Genomic DNA, 15,456 nt, shown 5'->3' on the forward strand with positions numbered 1-15,456 from the left:
CAATTAAACTTCTTACATTCCAATAAAAATCATAATATCTAACATTCTAAATCTAAAAGATAACAGCTATATGGTAGTCATTGTCCATGACAATATTGTTAATTATGCATAATCATAATAAATGAAGGGTCTCATAGCGTGCTGATTAATCAAAAGGGTGCTGAGGATGACAACTGAGTTTCGTATGAATTTATGTAACTCACGTGGTAAAGTGGAGAAAGGGTTTATGGGTGGTGCAGGAGGCTGCTTTCTTCGGCGATCCGGACTGAGTTTCATAAATGGAAGGAGCACCAAGACATTCCTCGTCCTCGCTGTACGAGTCCTCCACCAACAGATGATTGTCCATGTCTGAAATCACAGGCAAGAAACTTTAAATGCTGCCATTTCGATCACAGTGCTTTACGGCCCGAAAAAAGGTGTTTCACCACCCCTTTAAGTCTGCTGTTTAAAACAAAGAACCAATGTAGGAGATGGTTAAGCGCAAACAGCGGGACTCTGTATTTGTGCTGTGTGCGGCATATCAAAAAACGTATTCTGATTTTAAGCTTGTGACACGCACATCAACCCGATCACGTGTTTAGCGTTCATACAAACTACAATACATTCAGATTCGTCAATCGGAATGGTTAGATACATGATGGGCTAATGTAGACAAAAATATCTTAAGGTCATTCAATATATTCTGGGATGAATATATTCTAGAAATCCTGCTTTTTTTGTCATTAAGGGAAATCATCTTGTCTCAGTAACAAATTTGACTGGTAAATCATAAAGAATGTTTTTTTTTCCCCGCCCTTTTGTATTTGTATGTTCAGGGATGACAGATTGATAAGCAGACATGGTGTTTATGACTGGATGTAACTTTTGATACTTGTTTACGGTAAAATTGGCTCTCCTACTACTGACTTTGTCCTATCAGTGTGGCTCTCATGAAAAAAAATAGTGAAGCCCACTGTTCTAGAGGAAAAAGATTGCTCTATTTGAAAAATTAACCATTTATAAAATATTTATATTATTCATCAACCTAAAAAAAGGGGGTCAATTTTGATTTCATGTTTCATTTGTTCATTTAACTTCTCACCCGTTATCAATCATCTCTAAAATGTAATGCATCAAGCAATTTATCAATCATCTCTAACATTTCATACAAAGTTTCACTTCAAATAAGCAGTTTAACTACAGCAAAGCAAAAACTCAAGACTAAAATGGAGGGATTGGAGTCACATGACTTTTTACTACAAAGAGGGCAGTCATTAAAAACACTGGGAAAATTCTATTCCCAGCAGAAATATGAGGTGGTAATTATAAAAGCTAAAAAAAAAATTTGATTTACATGGATGACGAAACACCTAAATGAGAAAAGAAGGGCAAAGAAAAAAAAAACAAATGAAAGCAATTTTTGTACCTGTGATGTATAAAAGAAATAACTAAGCGAACAAAATAAAACCCATCAGCAGGAAGTGGAGGGCGTACCGTGTGTGTGTTCCCTGTGCAGGAGCTCTGCGTGGGGGAAGACTCGCATCAGGCAGGAAAGCATTTGAGCCAGCGTGGGCTCCAGCAGGGGCTTCAATACGCAGGAAAGGGCCTGGCCGGGCGGAGCCACAGCCCTTTGGCCCGCAGGTACTATAGAACGAAGGGCACAACCAAAGTCCTGCGCCCCCAAAACGATGGAGCCCACGTCCAGCTGATAGCGCTGGCTGGTGGCGTAGATCTGAGGATAGCGCCGCCGCAGAGCCGCTAGCGCAGCCTCCGTGCAAAGTGCTTTGATGTCGGCCCCACAGTAACCTGAGACACGGGGAGACAGCAGAGTTGGACACACGATTGTCACTATGTAGAAATACGGACGAATAGCTAGCTTTAAATATTTACAAGCTAACAGTTGCATAATTACACAAAAATAAATAGGTATATTAATATTAAAAAGGCATTACTATGTTTTCATTATAGCCTTGCTAACAGTAGAATTATTAATGATGTGTTCCATTCAACTCATAGAGAAAATGTAATTTTATATTGGAGAAAAGTGCAAAAGAATTAAGTCACACAAACATGCCAATATCTAAGAATACACTTTAAGACACTCTTTATTCAGAAAATCATGCCTTTTACATCCATCTTACCGACACATTTCTCAGCTAGCTCATTTATGAAGGGTTCGGCTAGCTTGGGGCTCCAGTCCCTGGTGTGGATTTCTAGAATGTGCTTTCGGGCCTGTCGGCGAGCATAAACACAAACACAGACAGTTTACAGATGAAACAAAGCACGGCCAAACTGTTTTGATCATAAACTCTTAACAAAGGGGCTGGAGAAAACATAAGAGCTAACGTTTGATTAGCCAGCACCCTGCTGTGAAGACAAACAATATACACATCCAGAAATCAGAGGAGCACAGACCTGACCTGATATTACAACTTCAGCTACAAAGCTCAGGCGTACTTGACGCACAGTCATGAACTATGCCGGGGTGTAACTATGTTTGACAATTATAGACAATTATATTAAGTTGTGGCGTTTTCTAGCTTTATATATGGTCTTTAAAAACTGATCTATTCCCAGTGTGTTTATTTTCCCTACTCTACTGATTATGTGACAAATAAACAGTTCTGATTGAAAAAGTAAAATAAAATAATAGTTATAAAATAAGTGTGTACATTTATATATAAATAAAAATGAAAATACAGATTTTTTTCACAATTGATTCCACATTTATTACAAATTATGTTTTAAATTAATAGATTAAATAATAAATAGATTAAATAATATACAACAAATGTATATATGATGTCTGAGACCATTAGTGAAAATATATTTTGTATGTTTACAATTGAATGTATTTTTTTCCACTACAAATTATATGCTTTAAATAAATAAATAAATAAAAATGTAAATACCAGATTTTCAATGTATTTCACACTTTTGGACCCTATACAAAATAATATTATAATATTTATTACAATAATAATACTCTATTATACTGATCATCGTTGTGTCTTTGAATGTTTTCTGGTTTGATTGCTGGTATTTAGAGTACACTGATTGTTCAAATGCTAGAAAGCACCCTATTTGAAATCCTCATTTTTGTGCAGATAGTGCAGAACCGCTCTGACCGGTGGACAAAGGAAAGATATATATGCTATAAATTAAAAAAGATATTTCCCTTAAAGTCTTCTACGTAGTTAGCGTCTATTTATTTATAGCTTGGAGTGCTAAATACTAAGTCAAAACAGTAGCTTGACTGTAAAAGTGACTTGAAAATCTTCCGTTTAAAGGTAACGTTAAAGGCTTCAACACCAGTCATGAAATGTTTTGAACTAAAGCAGGAATGCCCAGATATCAGCGGTGAGCAGCATGCTAAACCGAACTCATCAAATTTAATTGGCATTCCATTTGTCAAGTTGTCAACGAGCTTGACAAACGGAATATGCGAGATTATCAGATAAGATGCATTTCAAAGGTCAAAACGGCTGCGAAAGACTAGAAACTGAGCTGTCAGACTATTTCAGGATAAGTGTGGGACACCAAGGACTGTCTGGGACACAGAGTGTCAGTTGGCTGCGGGCAATGAACACAATAACAGGCAAAGTAAAAAAACAGGCACCTTTTTATCTGGCAGGTTGAACAGAAACTCCCGGTCAAAGCGTCCGGGCCTCCTGAGTGCGGGGTCGATAGAGTCGAGTCTGTTTGTAGCACCGATGACCACTATCTCCCCCCGGCTGTCCAAACCATCCATCAATGCCAGTAATGTGGACACTATGGAGCTAAAAAAATTAAAACACAATGACTGGCTAACCTCTTTGCATGTACAATGAAAAGGTGTTGATGTGTAAATGCGGGTAGGGCATCTAACTCATTTCAAACGAGCAAGAAATCTCTTGTTTTCCATGATACATTCCTTGTAATAGCAAAACCCTTTGTGTGGAAATCATAATGAACTATCTGATTCCTTCAGGAGCATTTCTGATCCTGATGATGAAACCTTCTGCAATACCCGCCACATTAATTTGAATGCATTACCTGTGAATTTGATCCTGTCTGCTGGAGCGAACAGGAGCGAGGCCATCAATCTCATCGAAAAAGATGATGGAGGGTCTCATGAGGTATGCCTGCCAGAAGGACAGGAAGTGTTAGGTGTGTGGCTGGACAATCTCATACCTAACATCAAAGCAGCTAGGGAAAGAACAGAGACTAACTGTGTTTCCATCACCCTGTTTTTATGCACATTTTGAAGTATGGCATCAGAAACGAGAGATGGAAATGCCCCCAAAAAAAACAAAAAAACGTAATTCGCAAAAACGTTTACACGCTCGCTTGAAGTGGTTTTTGACTTGTGCAAAAAAAGTTAATGCGAATAATGGGAGATGGAAACACATTTGCCAAATAAATTCTGATGTAGCTCACATTAATCCCACGTGACTGGGAATTTCGGCTCTTTTTAGGGAACCGAACCGGATCATTTGGCTCAGCTCAGTAATAAGAGTGCAGGCTTGTGTGTGTTACGTGATATTAAGGATGATCTTTACACCACACTGCTCGACCACACGCACTCCATGCAGTGACTGAATATTATGTTAATGTGTAGCCTACTGTATGTGCGTGAGATGAATCGAGAGCCGCGGCACCGGTAACGTCATCACACGTGATCACATGCATATACACATCAAAATAACTTTCAGATAGTGACTACTTGACGTGTCTGTGAAAGGATAATCATATTATTCTGTCTTGTATTAATATACAAAAAGGGAAAATGGCTCTCAGGCGGGAACCGACTCTACCCGTTCACTTAAAGGAGTCGGCTCAGAGTCCGACACATCACTATTGTTTCCGCTTATGGTGTTTTATTTACTGTTGGTTACTATACCAATTTGCATTTGTTTTTTTGCAAATTTGGAAGATTCGCTTTACGTTTGGATGGAAATCCAGCTACGGACACCTGTTGTTGTTGTTTTTTATAGGGATATGTGACTCTAGACAACAAGACAACTTGAGATACACCACAAGAACGAACAAAGAGCAAAAAGAAGCTTTGGAGGGGAAAAAGCACTGTTTAAAAGATCCTGTATTATGATTTTACAGTAGAAAAAATTATAAATTGTTTTTTGTTTTTGTTTTTTTTGCTTGATGGTTGCTTCAGTGGTGGTGGGAGGTAACATTTATATTTATATTATATAGAGTGCCAAGTGCAAATCTTTTTTCCTAAAATTGTGAAAAAATCATAACAGTTGTAAATAGCATAATTACATGATTTATTCTAATAACATATAAAATCAATCCATTTGTTTATTTTCATGGTTTAAATTAGATGTTAAATACTATAATACAGTCTAAGGTTTTTATAATATAACATTTATTAAACTCATTAATTGTATTAATGTTGTTATTGTTATTGTTATTATTATGTAAATGACAAATTGGATTTAAAACTGCAAACTTAAACTCCAAAGTTTAACACTTATCGGTAGTATTTAACACAAATCATTAGCCCTAATGCGATTGTTAAGTCTGACATCACACATCACCGTTTCATCTTTTATGAATCATTAAAATATTGGTGTCTCTTAGGGTTGCCAACTTCCGAAAAGAAAAATGTGGGACAATCGTGCTTCTTTACAGGAAAATATTTGTACTGTATCACAAAGTATATGTCATTTCAGGCTCGTATGTGTTTAAAAGGTTCTCAGACATAAACATATTTGTTTTGCTTAACATGTTTATGTGTACAATTTAATTCTAAAACGAATTTTAAGGTCACACAAAAAAAGTCACATTATACACAAAACACAGTTCAAAATAATAGCATTTATCTGAAATAGAAAGCTTTTGTAACATTATACACTACATTTGAAAGAAATTAAAGAAAGTATAGCCTACTTTTATTCAGCAAATATGCATTCAATTAATCAAAAGTGACAGTAAAGACATTTATAATGTTACAAAAGCTTTTTTATTTCGGATAAATCTCCTTTGAACCTTCTATTCATCAAAGAATCTTGACTTCAAATAATCAGTGTTTCTTGGGCAGCAAATCACATCAGCATATTATTCCCGCAGGTAGATTGCATGTTTTCTTGCGTGGCTGGATGCTGGACTTATGAACAATAATCACGTTGTTTAAATTCACCAAAACTGATTTGCCGAAATAGAAACCCGGCCGGACAGTAAAAGGGATTTGCCGTTAGCGCGAGACCGGATCGAACCGGGAGCGATCAGACAGCTGAGGATTCTGTTCGCAAATCAAATTATTTGTCCCAAAAGAATAATTAATTCTTAATTTATAGTTTATTGGTATGGTCTGATGCGCGTGATTGGATGATGACCGGTGTCGTGACCATTCTCAATTGTCGTGTTGCTGTTGTATCAGTCAGATCAGCGTAGCACTCAATAAACGGGACAAGGAAGGTCCCGAACGGGACAAATAAATTAGGCCCAATAATCGGGACGTCCGGGCTAATTCGGGACAGTTGGCAACCCTAGTGTCTCTCTCTGTGAACCCAGAGACTAGTGTACACCATGAGTTTATAAAAGCTTACCTTAAATGTGTAATATGAATAAATAGTGATCATAAACGGCTGTTGAGATAGTATTCTCTCTTGAAACAGGTGGATGTTTGGTATTCCATTCATTACAACTTAGCAAACGGCCAGGAATGTGCAATATCTGTTCATCAACAAATATCACCTCACAGACAACATAAACTAGCTCAAGGTCATACTGGGATCAGGGTTGTGAGGTTGTCTACAAGATCACCTGGTCAAAAAGTAGGCGGAGCTGTCGCTCAGACTCTCCCACCCATTTGCTGAGGCAGTCTGCGCCCTTGCGCATGAAAAAAGACACCTTCCTGTCACCCTGACTGCATTCATTAGCCAAAGCCCGCGCCACCAGCGTCTTCCCAGTTCCTGGAGGTCCATAGAACAGACATCCTCTGCAAAGAGGGGGGGAAATTGTTGGCGTCAACCTCAGCCAGCGCTTCAAGAGACGTTTACGAGCATGATGCATATTACACACTAAACTGGAAAACCCTTGTGAAAGAAAATCATGTAAGCAATAAGCCACACCTTGGAGGCTGGATCTTAAACTTCTCAAACACTTCTGGATATAGTAGAGGAAAGACGACCATTTCTTTCAAAGACTGGATGTGGTGGGTGAGACCTCCAACACTGTCAAACTTCACCTGCATTGAAAGAGACAAGAACATATGCTAGCCCACAAAGCATCTTTATCCTCAATGGAAATCAATGAAGCATCAAGGAGAGGATTAATGAATTGAATGCACATGAGTATAAAACTCTAAGACTCACAGAAGTGTCCAGATTCATGGGATCCACATCCGCTAAACTGGCACCCACTTTTACTCGGTCTCGAAGAACGCCGCTAGCCAAATCCTCTGTCCGCAGGTTCATGGGTAAACACCTGTCACACAATACAGACAAATAACAGATCAACATCAAACCTTAGTAAAAGTTCACACACTTCAGCTCCGTAACAAGCCACGAATTGAGTGAATAAACAGTCATTCAGTTTGGTAATGTCACCTGTTACGAGCTCGGCTCATGCTTTTGCTTTTCCGCCTTTCAAAGCGCTCTTCGTCTGATGATGATGTCGATTCACTGCTGTGAATGGCATGTTTCTTTACTCTGGTGATAAAAATACAGAAGACAAAAAATTATAAATAACCCTCCAAAAATCATAAAACATACAACAGGGAGAAATGAGACATAAGGACAGAAAAATCTGGACAGCTGCAAATAACCATTATTCACCTAATATGGCTTCTTCTTGCAGGAGATCGGTGTGTGTCGAACAGAGAGCCCTTGCTTTGCTTCCTGTTCACTGGCTCTGAGAAAACACAAATAATAAATAAAAAAAAACACATTCAAAAGGCAAAAATCATCATTTAAAATATTTTAATAATTGCACAGACTACATGGCTTAGCATAGAGAGCTTTGTTGCTCGTGTGAATGTGTCCGAAGCGACTACCTATTGGGGGAGCTTCATATCGCTGCACAGTTTTACGCTGCCTGAGGTTATAAGGTCTGTCGTTCTCCTCTCCAACCTCTTCTGCCTCGTCTCCTTCATCGTCTTCATCATCATCAGCCTCCACATCTTCATCCTCCTCTCCCTCCTCATGAGACTCTTAAAAATGAGAAAGAGGACTGTTTGCAACAGTTTTCAAAGCAGTACTCTTTTTGCTTGGTGCCAGATTTTTTTACATAATAATATACCACAGCATAAATGTTATATCTTGTTCTCTACCATTATTTGTTCTCCTCATAAGTCCACAATCCACATATACCTTCAGTTCCTTCCTCCTCTTCAGGGCCCTTTGATTTGCTCATGACTTTGTGATGCCCCTGCATTCCATACGAGTTCCTCCGCAAAGACTTCCTCCTCTTCACACGGGAGTACATGTCCATGTTTTCCTGAACCAAAAAAATGAAATAAACAAATAAATAAGCATATAAATGAGAAATGTGGAGAAGAATAAATGGAGCAATGTAGTTTGTAGTATGCGAGTTGACTCATCAGTGGGTTCACAGCCCACACTGAAGAGAGAGGCCAATGCTTCAGAGTAACACAGGATTTTAATAACCTCAATGCGAGCAATCGTTTGCTTAATGAGATGGAAAACAAGGCGGCCCAATTGTTCTGCTGTGTAATCAGTGTTAAAGGATAGGAGGAGTCACCAGTTCAGTGTCCGTCCACATGCGGAGGCGCTCCACTTCCCGATTCTGCCGTATGCTGCTGATGTTGTCCATCTCTTGAAGAACTGCTTCTGCCGTACTAACAACAGACAAGTAGAGTTGTAAAAAATGTTAAACATAGATACACACAGGAGCGTTTAAAAGCAGGTGTCTATCAGCGGATCCCTAACATATCAGCGGATCGACTGATAGACGCCGCTATCAAACGCTCCTGTGTGTATCAGTGTAAGCACTCGAAGAGCGTCAAAGATGTCATTGTTGATTATTGTAGACAATCACAGACATACATGTTGAGTACATCAACACAATGGCCAATCAGAGGTGTTTAAGAATCTGTTCAACAGCGCTCAAAATGCTAGAGGGAAATGCTGGTATCATCACATTTCTTAAATTTGGTACCGAAGTTGGTACTTTTGACAACTGATGTACACAGATGTACATCTGATGTACATCTTGTGTTGATGTACACAAGAGTTCAATTCAACAACAAAACTTAGTTTTTAATTTTTAGTCTAATAAAACAATAGTTCTCGAACTGTGATACACAAACGTATTCAGATATTTAAAAACAGTAAAAATCAGTAATCGGTAGAGAGTTCATAAAGAGGTTTACTAGCTTCAGTATGGAGTAACATCGCTCAGAACGAGTAAAGCAGCTCAGCCCATTCATGTGCCACACCAGCAGGTCTCCTCTCTCCAATACACTTCCACCATCTGTCTTTGACTAGCAGCAACATGTTAGCTCACACTAAAATCCTTGATAGGGGACAGCCTAGTAAATCCACTGGTTAAAATTGCATTTCAACGTTATCTCGTCGCATCTGTAATGGTACATGAACACTGACTACAAAACTCAGCTCAGCGCCGCTCAAAAAGCTCTGGGGTGTGTCTGAAGTGAGTGTGTTTAATTTTTTTGTTCAGGACACGACCAATATAATCATCACATATAGCCTACATTCAATTACAGTTGGAAAGATGCAAGCTTTGTTTCCCAATGGCCAAAATAAATATACGGTGTCAAATTAGTCAACTTTTTAAACCCAACCTATTCTATTCTCAATGACAACATCCACACAGCAATATTGAGCAAATATGCAACAACTGGAAAGCGTTCAATATGTAAACTCCCGGAAAACTTGCATATTTTGAAACGCTCATAACGAACATCACTACCTGCACCTCACAATGATTGGATGCCACCTGACGTTTTCACTTGGGATCTGCATAAATTTGAGCATTTATGAACCTTTTGATGCTTTCAACATAGTCTCCGATCTGCTGTCAATCCCACAATCCACAGTGTGAGTGTGTTGCTTGACTCACATTGGACTTAAATGAAAATGCCACTCTTTGCCAGTGTAAATATGCCATGTGTTCATCAACGTCAAACCACAAATGCGTGTTCAATCACAAAACTTTCCCTGAGAAAGCCATGACAGCATATTTATTTACAGTATAAAAGAGCTCAAGATGAGATTTTTAACACAAGTACAGTCATTTGCAGTCTTTGTATCATTATGGTGGAATTTAAACAACACAGAAGCTCAAACGAGTGTGAAATATTACCAAAGGCAGATGCATGTCATTTGTAAAAAATTTGACAAAGACTTACAAGGTTTAATGAAGCAAAGACTAGATCTTTTTCAAGTACAGCCAGAACCTGCTTAAGTACCCCTGGGATACATGTAGCCTTGGCTGGGAATCACCAATTATATCAGAAACCATTATGTGCCTGAATGCAAGCTGAACAACTGCCATCACTATACATAGTGAGCCCACTTCTAGATCGGCTCGTGAAATCTGTATATAGTCTTGTTTTAGTTCTTGAGTTTAAAGTGCCTGTTTCTGCAAGAGTAAACCTTGTTGGCTTCAGATGTCTTACTAATTATACACTAGCTACTCAAAATCATGAGGGAATTATAACCTACGCACACAAAGTCCAAACAGAACATGATTTCGAACTGTGAGCTCTTAGTGGGGTGAAACTCTAGTTGGTATGTAGTCGTGAAGCGGAAAAGTACCATCCAACATCATTTGACGCTCAATGACTTTACAGAAAGACAACCCAGGAGATTAATAATTTGCTGACTGTTTGGGCCAACACTGAATAGGTGTCTAGACGTGTAAATGTAGTTAATCATGTGTTCATGTTTACATTTGTCTGTCGTCAGTAAGAAAAGAAGCAAAGATCCTGAACAAGCTGTTTCATAAGTTCATTGGCAATAAATGGTCTTTTTGCACTTGAGAGAAAGTCTGAAGTTTGGAATTTACTTTATTTCAAGGAAACTATCATCATACTTCAGGCATGAATTAACTATACAAACAAGCATCAGATTTTACCTGTTGACGAGTTGGTCGAAAAGTAAACTCTGATTGAGGTGTTCGAATTGGGACTTCCTGATGCGACGGCTTCTCTTGAGCTCAACATGACCGTTCATACGACCATGGTCCCCCTCTGATGTAGAATCACCCCTCAGACTCATTCGACCTATGCGTTAAAAAAAAGGGGGTTACTAAAGTCATCCCCTGATGAACTGATGTGTTTCATGATCAGACATCATTGACATCGAACCTGATGTAACTCATCTAAATGCGGTCTATTTGTTTTGAGTGTTACAGATCGAAAGAGCACCAAATTAAGTTCTCTTTCATGACTTATTGAGTAGGGCTGCACGATATTGAAGAAAATTGCGATAACTCATTAAATAATGCGATATTCGATATGCGATACAATAATGCTTAAAGTGTGTAAAATAAACTTAAATTATCTTTACAATATATTTACAATTATATAAATATTTCACATTCTTTTTGTGACAAGAAAACATCCCTAAACTTCTGAAAGTGAACAGCAGTGTTTTACTGTAGCATAAGAAGTGTTATATATCAGTGTAAACCACAGGGTTCAGGGTTTCAGGTTATCCTACATTAGGTTTATTAAACAACAGAAACTGAATAATCAAATGTAAAAATAAATAAAACACTGCTTAGTTTTCACAGTATGAATTAAATATATACTGATTCTTTATTAAAGCTACAAAAGTTATTCAGCCAAGAGCAGCGAGTGATTTTCTCTTTGTCTTTTGTTCATGACCGCAGTTATTGCAAGCCATATATACATTTGCGATATTTCGATAATTTCGTTATATTGTGCAGCCCTAACTTGAATGGTCAAAAACACACAAAATGAAGTCAAAATCCCATCTTGGGAGGGTATCCACAATATACACAGTCAGTTATGTCAAAAATGAACATAAACAGCTGGGAGAGAAATCAGATGTGTTATTGGGTGACCCTCCCTTGTAAGCTTTCAATAAAGAACGATTCAGTAAATTAAAATGAATACACTAATATACACTTACTGTGTCCATTCTGCAAGGCACCAGTGGACAACCTGGAAGACAAGGTGGAAAATGCATGAGAAAATAGCTCTTAACAGATAGTATAAAAAGACATAAAAGTCCTTGTTTTAGTGCATAATTAACAGAAACACCTAATTTTTTTTTCTTTGAGTAAAAGCAATTCTTGTCTAAATACATTTTGTCAAAACATATTGAAAATTATGTTTAGATTTGCTGCATGTCACGTTGCTCATTTGCCATGTAGACAGTGTAAAAGCCAATGTGCACTAAAAGCAAGCAACGAAACTAAAATGCTGCAACACTGATTATAATGGGATGAGATCATCAAAATACCACAAAAAATAAGTATTAATCATGCAACTCTACATCGACTGTCCGACCTCACCTAGTACAGTGTTTGGACATGGTCCATGAGCCTCTCTGGCCTTTACTCTGGGGACTTGGAGAAGTATCAGTAGAACTTGGTGGCGTCTGTCTGCGTGTCCTCTTGGGAGGTGGGGACAAACGTGGGCTACTGCTATTAACATCACTGCTGGGCTCTTTCTATAACAGGCAGAGGTGTGTAGGATATTAAACAGCTTGCACGAGCATGCAGAATACACAGAGAGAATTATGATGATGGCAAGTCCACACTCAAATATGATCTGCACTATAGGGACACTTGACACAATATCACAGCTGAGGCCACGAGTCGCCTGAAAGAACAATCGATTTCACGTGAAATTGACTTCATCATCCTCTATTGACCCGGTGAGCGAAGGACTCATGTCATCTCCCAAATTCTTCATCCTCTCCTCCCAGATCTCATTCAAACTCATCCCTGCTGACTAAATAAGCCTATGATTCATACCCACCGGTTACACCACACAATAACATGCAAGATAAGAACATAAAGAGTATGAGGTTGAACTAGCCAAAATTATGAAATCATGCTATTCCAATACTTTATAACCAAATCATTTCCATTACCTTTTCCAGTCATTTGCTAAATACTGGATAATATTTTTTTAAAGCATTCAAATTCAGAACAAATCACTATTGAATCACTCGGTTTGATGATTCGTTCAAAAGAACAGACTCACTCAGCCATAAATAATACATAATACAAGTTTTGCTCACAAAAATTTCACTGATTATATATTTTTTAGATACATCTATATTCACTATATAATTTTTTTTAAGTCATATATATATATATATATATATATATATATATATATATATATATATATATATATATATATATATATATATAAATAATACTAGTTCAATAATAAGTATTAATTTATGATTTTCCCACACCTGGAAATCACTATTTTAAAATGTCCTGATATTTCCATTTTTTAATTACCATAGGAAGGATGTAATTTTTTTAAAGAATTTTTAAACATTATATAGAAATGATAAAATATTGAAATACTATGTTATTTTAGAACTCGCATAAATAGAAACAAAACAATTGTAGAGATGTCCAGATCACGTTTTTAAAATGATTGATTCCAGGATTTCAGTGACTGTGGGAAACCTACATTAAATCAATCTGTAACTGAAAGGTTTGCAAAGTAAAATTAAATAGTGACATAATGCACTCAAAAATCATAACAACATAAAGGATATTGAGCGCAGACCAAATTCATTGCCAGAGGACAAGCCACTTATGCCAGAAACTTGTGGCAGCGTATCTAATGCTTATTATTCAAAAAACTTCAAGCATTCTTGACAACTTGCACAGAACTTGATAATTAAACTGAACACCCTTGCAAAAAGTATTGTGGTCGTACTGATGACATCAGACGGTAACATCAGCATGGAACTTCACTACTCTAACATATACAGTACAGTACCATGACAGTACTATGGTACATGTCCAAAAAACATTGTAGTTCCATAATATCACGATAACTATGTTATGAATGCGGGATTATCGTTCCAAACGGCCTTCCTAATGTGCACAACCACAAAAACAACCCGTGCCAAGAGCCGATAACACACAGAATCAGAAGTTTCACCTAAATACTCGCAGGTTCAAAGTTTACTTTACAAAAGAATCACGAACAATGTCTGTTTTGAGCCACAAGGGGTCTGTCTCAGCTGAGCTTTTCCCTTCCCCCAACACTAGCTTGTTTTATTGTTGAAGACACACGAAGGACGAGACGTTTTTTATCCGACAAAAGGTGACAAACGCGCATTTGTTGTGACTGTTATTCGGTGCGTCGGAGCGCGTGACAGCATGGCGCGCGCCGGTACCTCTCGAGCGCAACAAACACACAGCAACAAAATAACGCTCGATTCTTGTAAGCGAGTCGTTTCGATTGAACTGTTGTTTTCGGTGATCCGATTCACTTAATTAATCACTCAAAACGCTGCTATTTCTTTTTTTGTGGTGAATTGTTTTCAAACTACTTATGTTTTCAAAACGTTTGTAATAAAACTATATTTTTATTTTGAGTTTCACCTCGGTGCTCCTACTCCAATTCTTTTTTTTTTACACATAGATAGGTGTATACAGACATTTCCCTACCTGCTCGAAAAGAAATATACGGTCAAATATTAAGTTATATATCGTATATGCCAAAGTTATCAAAGTGAAGTACCATGCAAACACAGCGAATCTGTTAGCTCAGTTCATTCAAAAGAATCGGTTCAATAGAACGATTCATTCGCGAATCGGACACCAATGTAACAAAGACAACTTATGGGCACTGAGTGCGTTAAACCAGCCAGCCGGCTTTATTAAAGTCCAGCTAGTATGTGTGACAAAACACATAAAACTAAGCGACACGCCACGATTAAGCGCTGTCGTGTCATTAAACTGCAATTTCTGCATCGCCAAGTGTCACTCAAGGCGCAATTTGGGAACAAAAGATGTGGACATCCATTCATCCAGCCATTTATCTACACATCCATCCATCCATCCATCCATCTCCAAGAGGCCAGAATGAACAGCTCGCTAACCGGCTGGCGGAGAGAATAGGCTGCCGGTGTCTCTCTCTTCCTTACACGGCTGTTGTGCTCGTCCAAGTTTGGGGTGTTCCTCTGAGACGACCTCGTCCGGCCCGAGATGAAGGGACTGACGGGCTTGTGATCCGAGCTCTTCCTGGTGTTCACCATGATTGCTGTCTGCCCCCGCTGATAGACAGTTCCTATCCTGTAGCTCTTGTCAGTTGCTTTCGTTCTGACTGTGTCTCTCAGCTAGTAGAGAGCCGAGGCGCCATTTCTCTTTCTCTCTCTCCCCCTCTGCTGTCAGCCAGCCGAAACTCTCCGGCGAGCCACTTCCGCTTCAGAGAGAAGCGTGAGTGCGCGCGCTTGTATGAAGTTGGCGCCAGAGACATTTTTAAAAATAGATTTGTATACAAGAGGTGACAAAATGAGAAATAACACGTTGTTTTTC

At 38.3% G+C, this 15,456-nt stretch overlaps 1 protein-coding gene across 2 annotated transcripts in view; it reads right to left on the reverse strand.

Moving 5' to 3' along the window:
- Positions 1-15,347, reverse strand: part of atad2b (ATPase family AAA domain containing 2B) — a 93,167-nt gene extending 77,820 nt beyond the window's left edge. The window contains exons 1-17 of one of the 2 annotated variants that reach the window (XM_084432434.1): positions 15,066-15,347; positions 12,451-12,608; positions 12,066-12,097; positions 11,044-11,191; positions 8,686-8,782; positions 8,295-8,421; positions 7,979-8,134; positions 7,761-7,836; positions 7,533-7,634; positions 7,299-7,410; positions 7,056-7,171; positions 6,748-6,922; positions 4,015-4,103; positions 3,599-3,758; positions 2,121-2,211; positions 1,474-1,785; positions 204-348 (exon numbers count right to left, since the gene is read on the reverse strand). In XM_084432434.1, coding sequence (XP_084288560.1) covers positions 204-348; positions 1,474-1,785; positions 2,121-2,211; positions 3,599-3,758; positions 4,015-4,103; positions 6,748-6,922; positions 7,056-7,171; positions 7,299-7,410; positions 7,533-7,634; positions 7,761-7,836; positions 7,979-8,134; positions 8,295-8,421; positions 8,686-8,782; positions 11,044-11,191; positions 12,066-12,097; positions 12,451-12,608; positions 15,066-15,176 — 2,207 coding nt within the window. In that variant the 5' untranslated portion in view covers positions 15,177-15,347. Of the gene's footprint in view, positions 1-203; positions 349-1,473; positions 1,786-2,120; positions 2,212-3,598; positions 3,759-4,014; positions 4,104-6,747; positions 6,923-7,055; positions 7,172-7,298; positions 7,411-7,532; positions 7,635-7,760; positions 7,837-7,978; positions 8,135-8,294; positions 8,422-8,685; positions 8,783-11,043; positions 11,192-12,065; positions 12,098-12,450; positions 12,609-15,020 lie in introns of both variants that reach the window. The other variant, XM_084432433.1, reaches the window with a different exon arrangement.
- Positions 15,348-15,456: the final 109 nt, after the last annotated feature.

Source organism: Rutilus rutilus, assembly GCF_951802725.1.
Source record: "Rutilus rutilus genome assembly, chromosome: 15".
Classification (NCBI taxonomy): Eukaryota; Metazoa; Chordata; class Actinopteri; order Cypriniformes; family Leuciscidae; genus Rutilus; species Rutilus rutilus.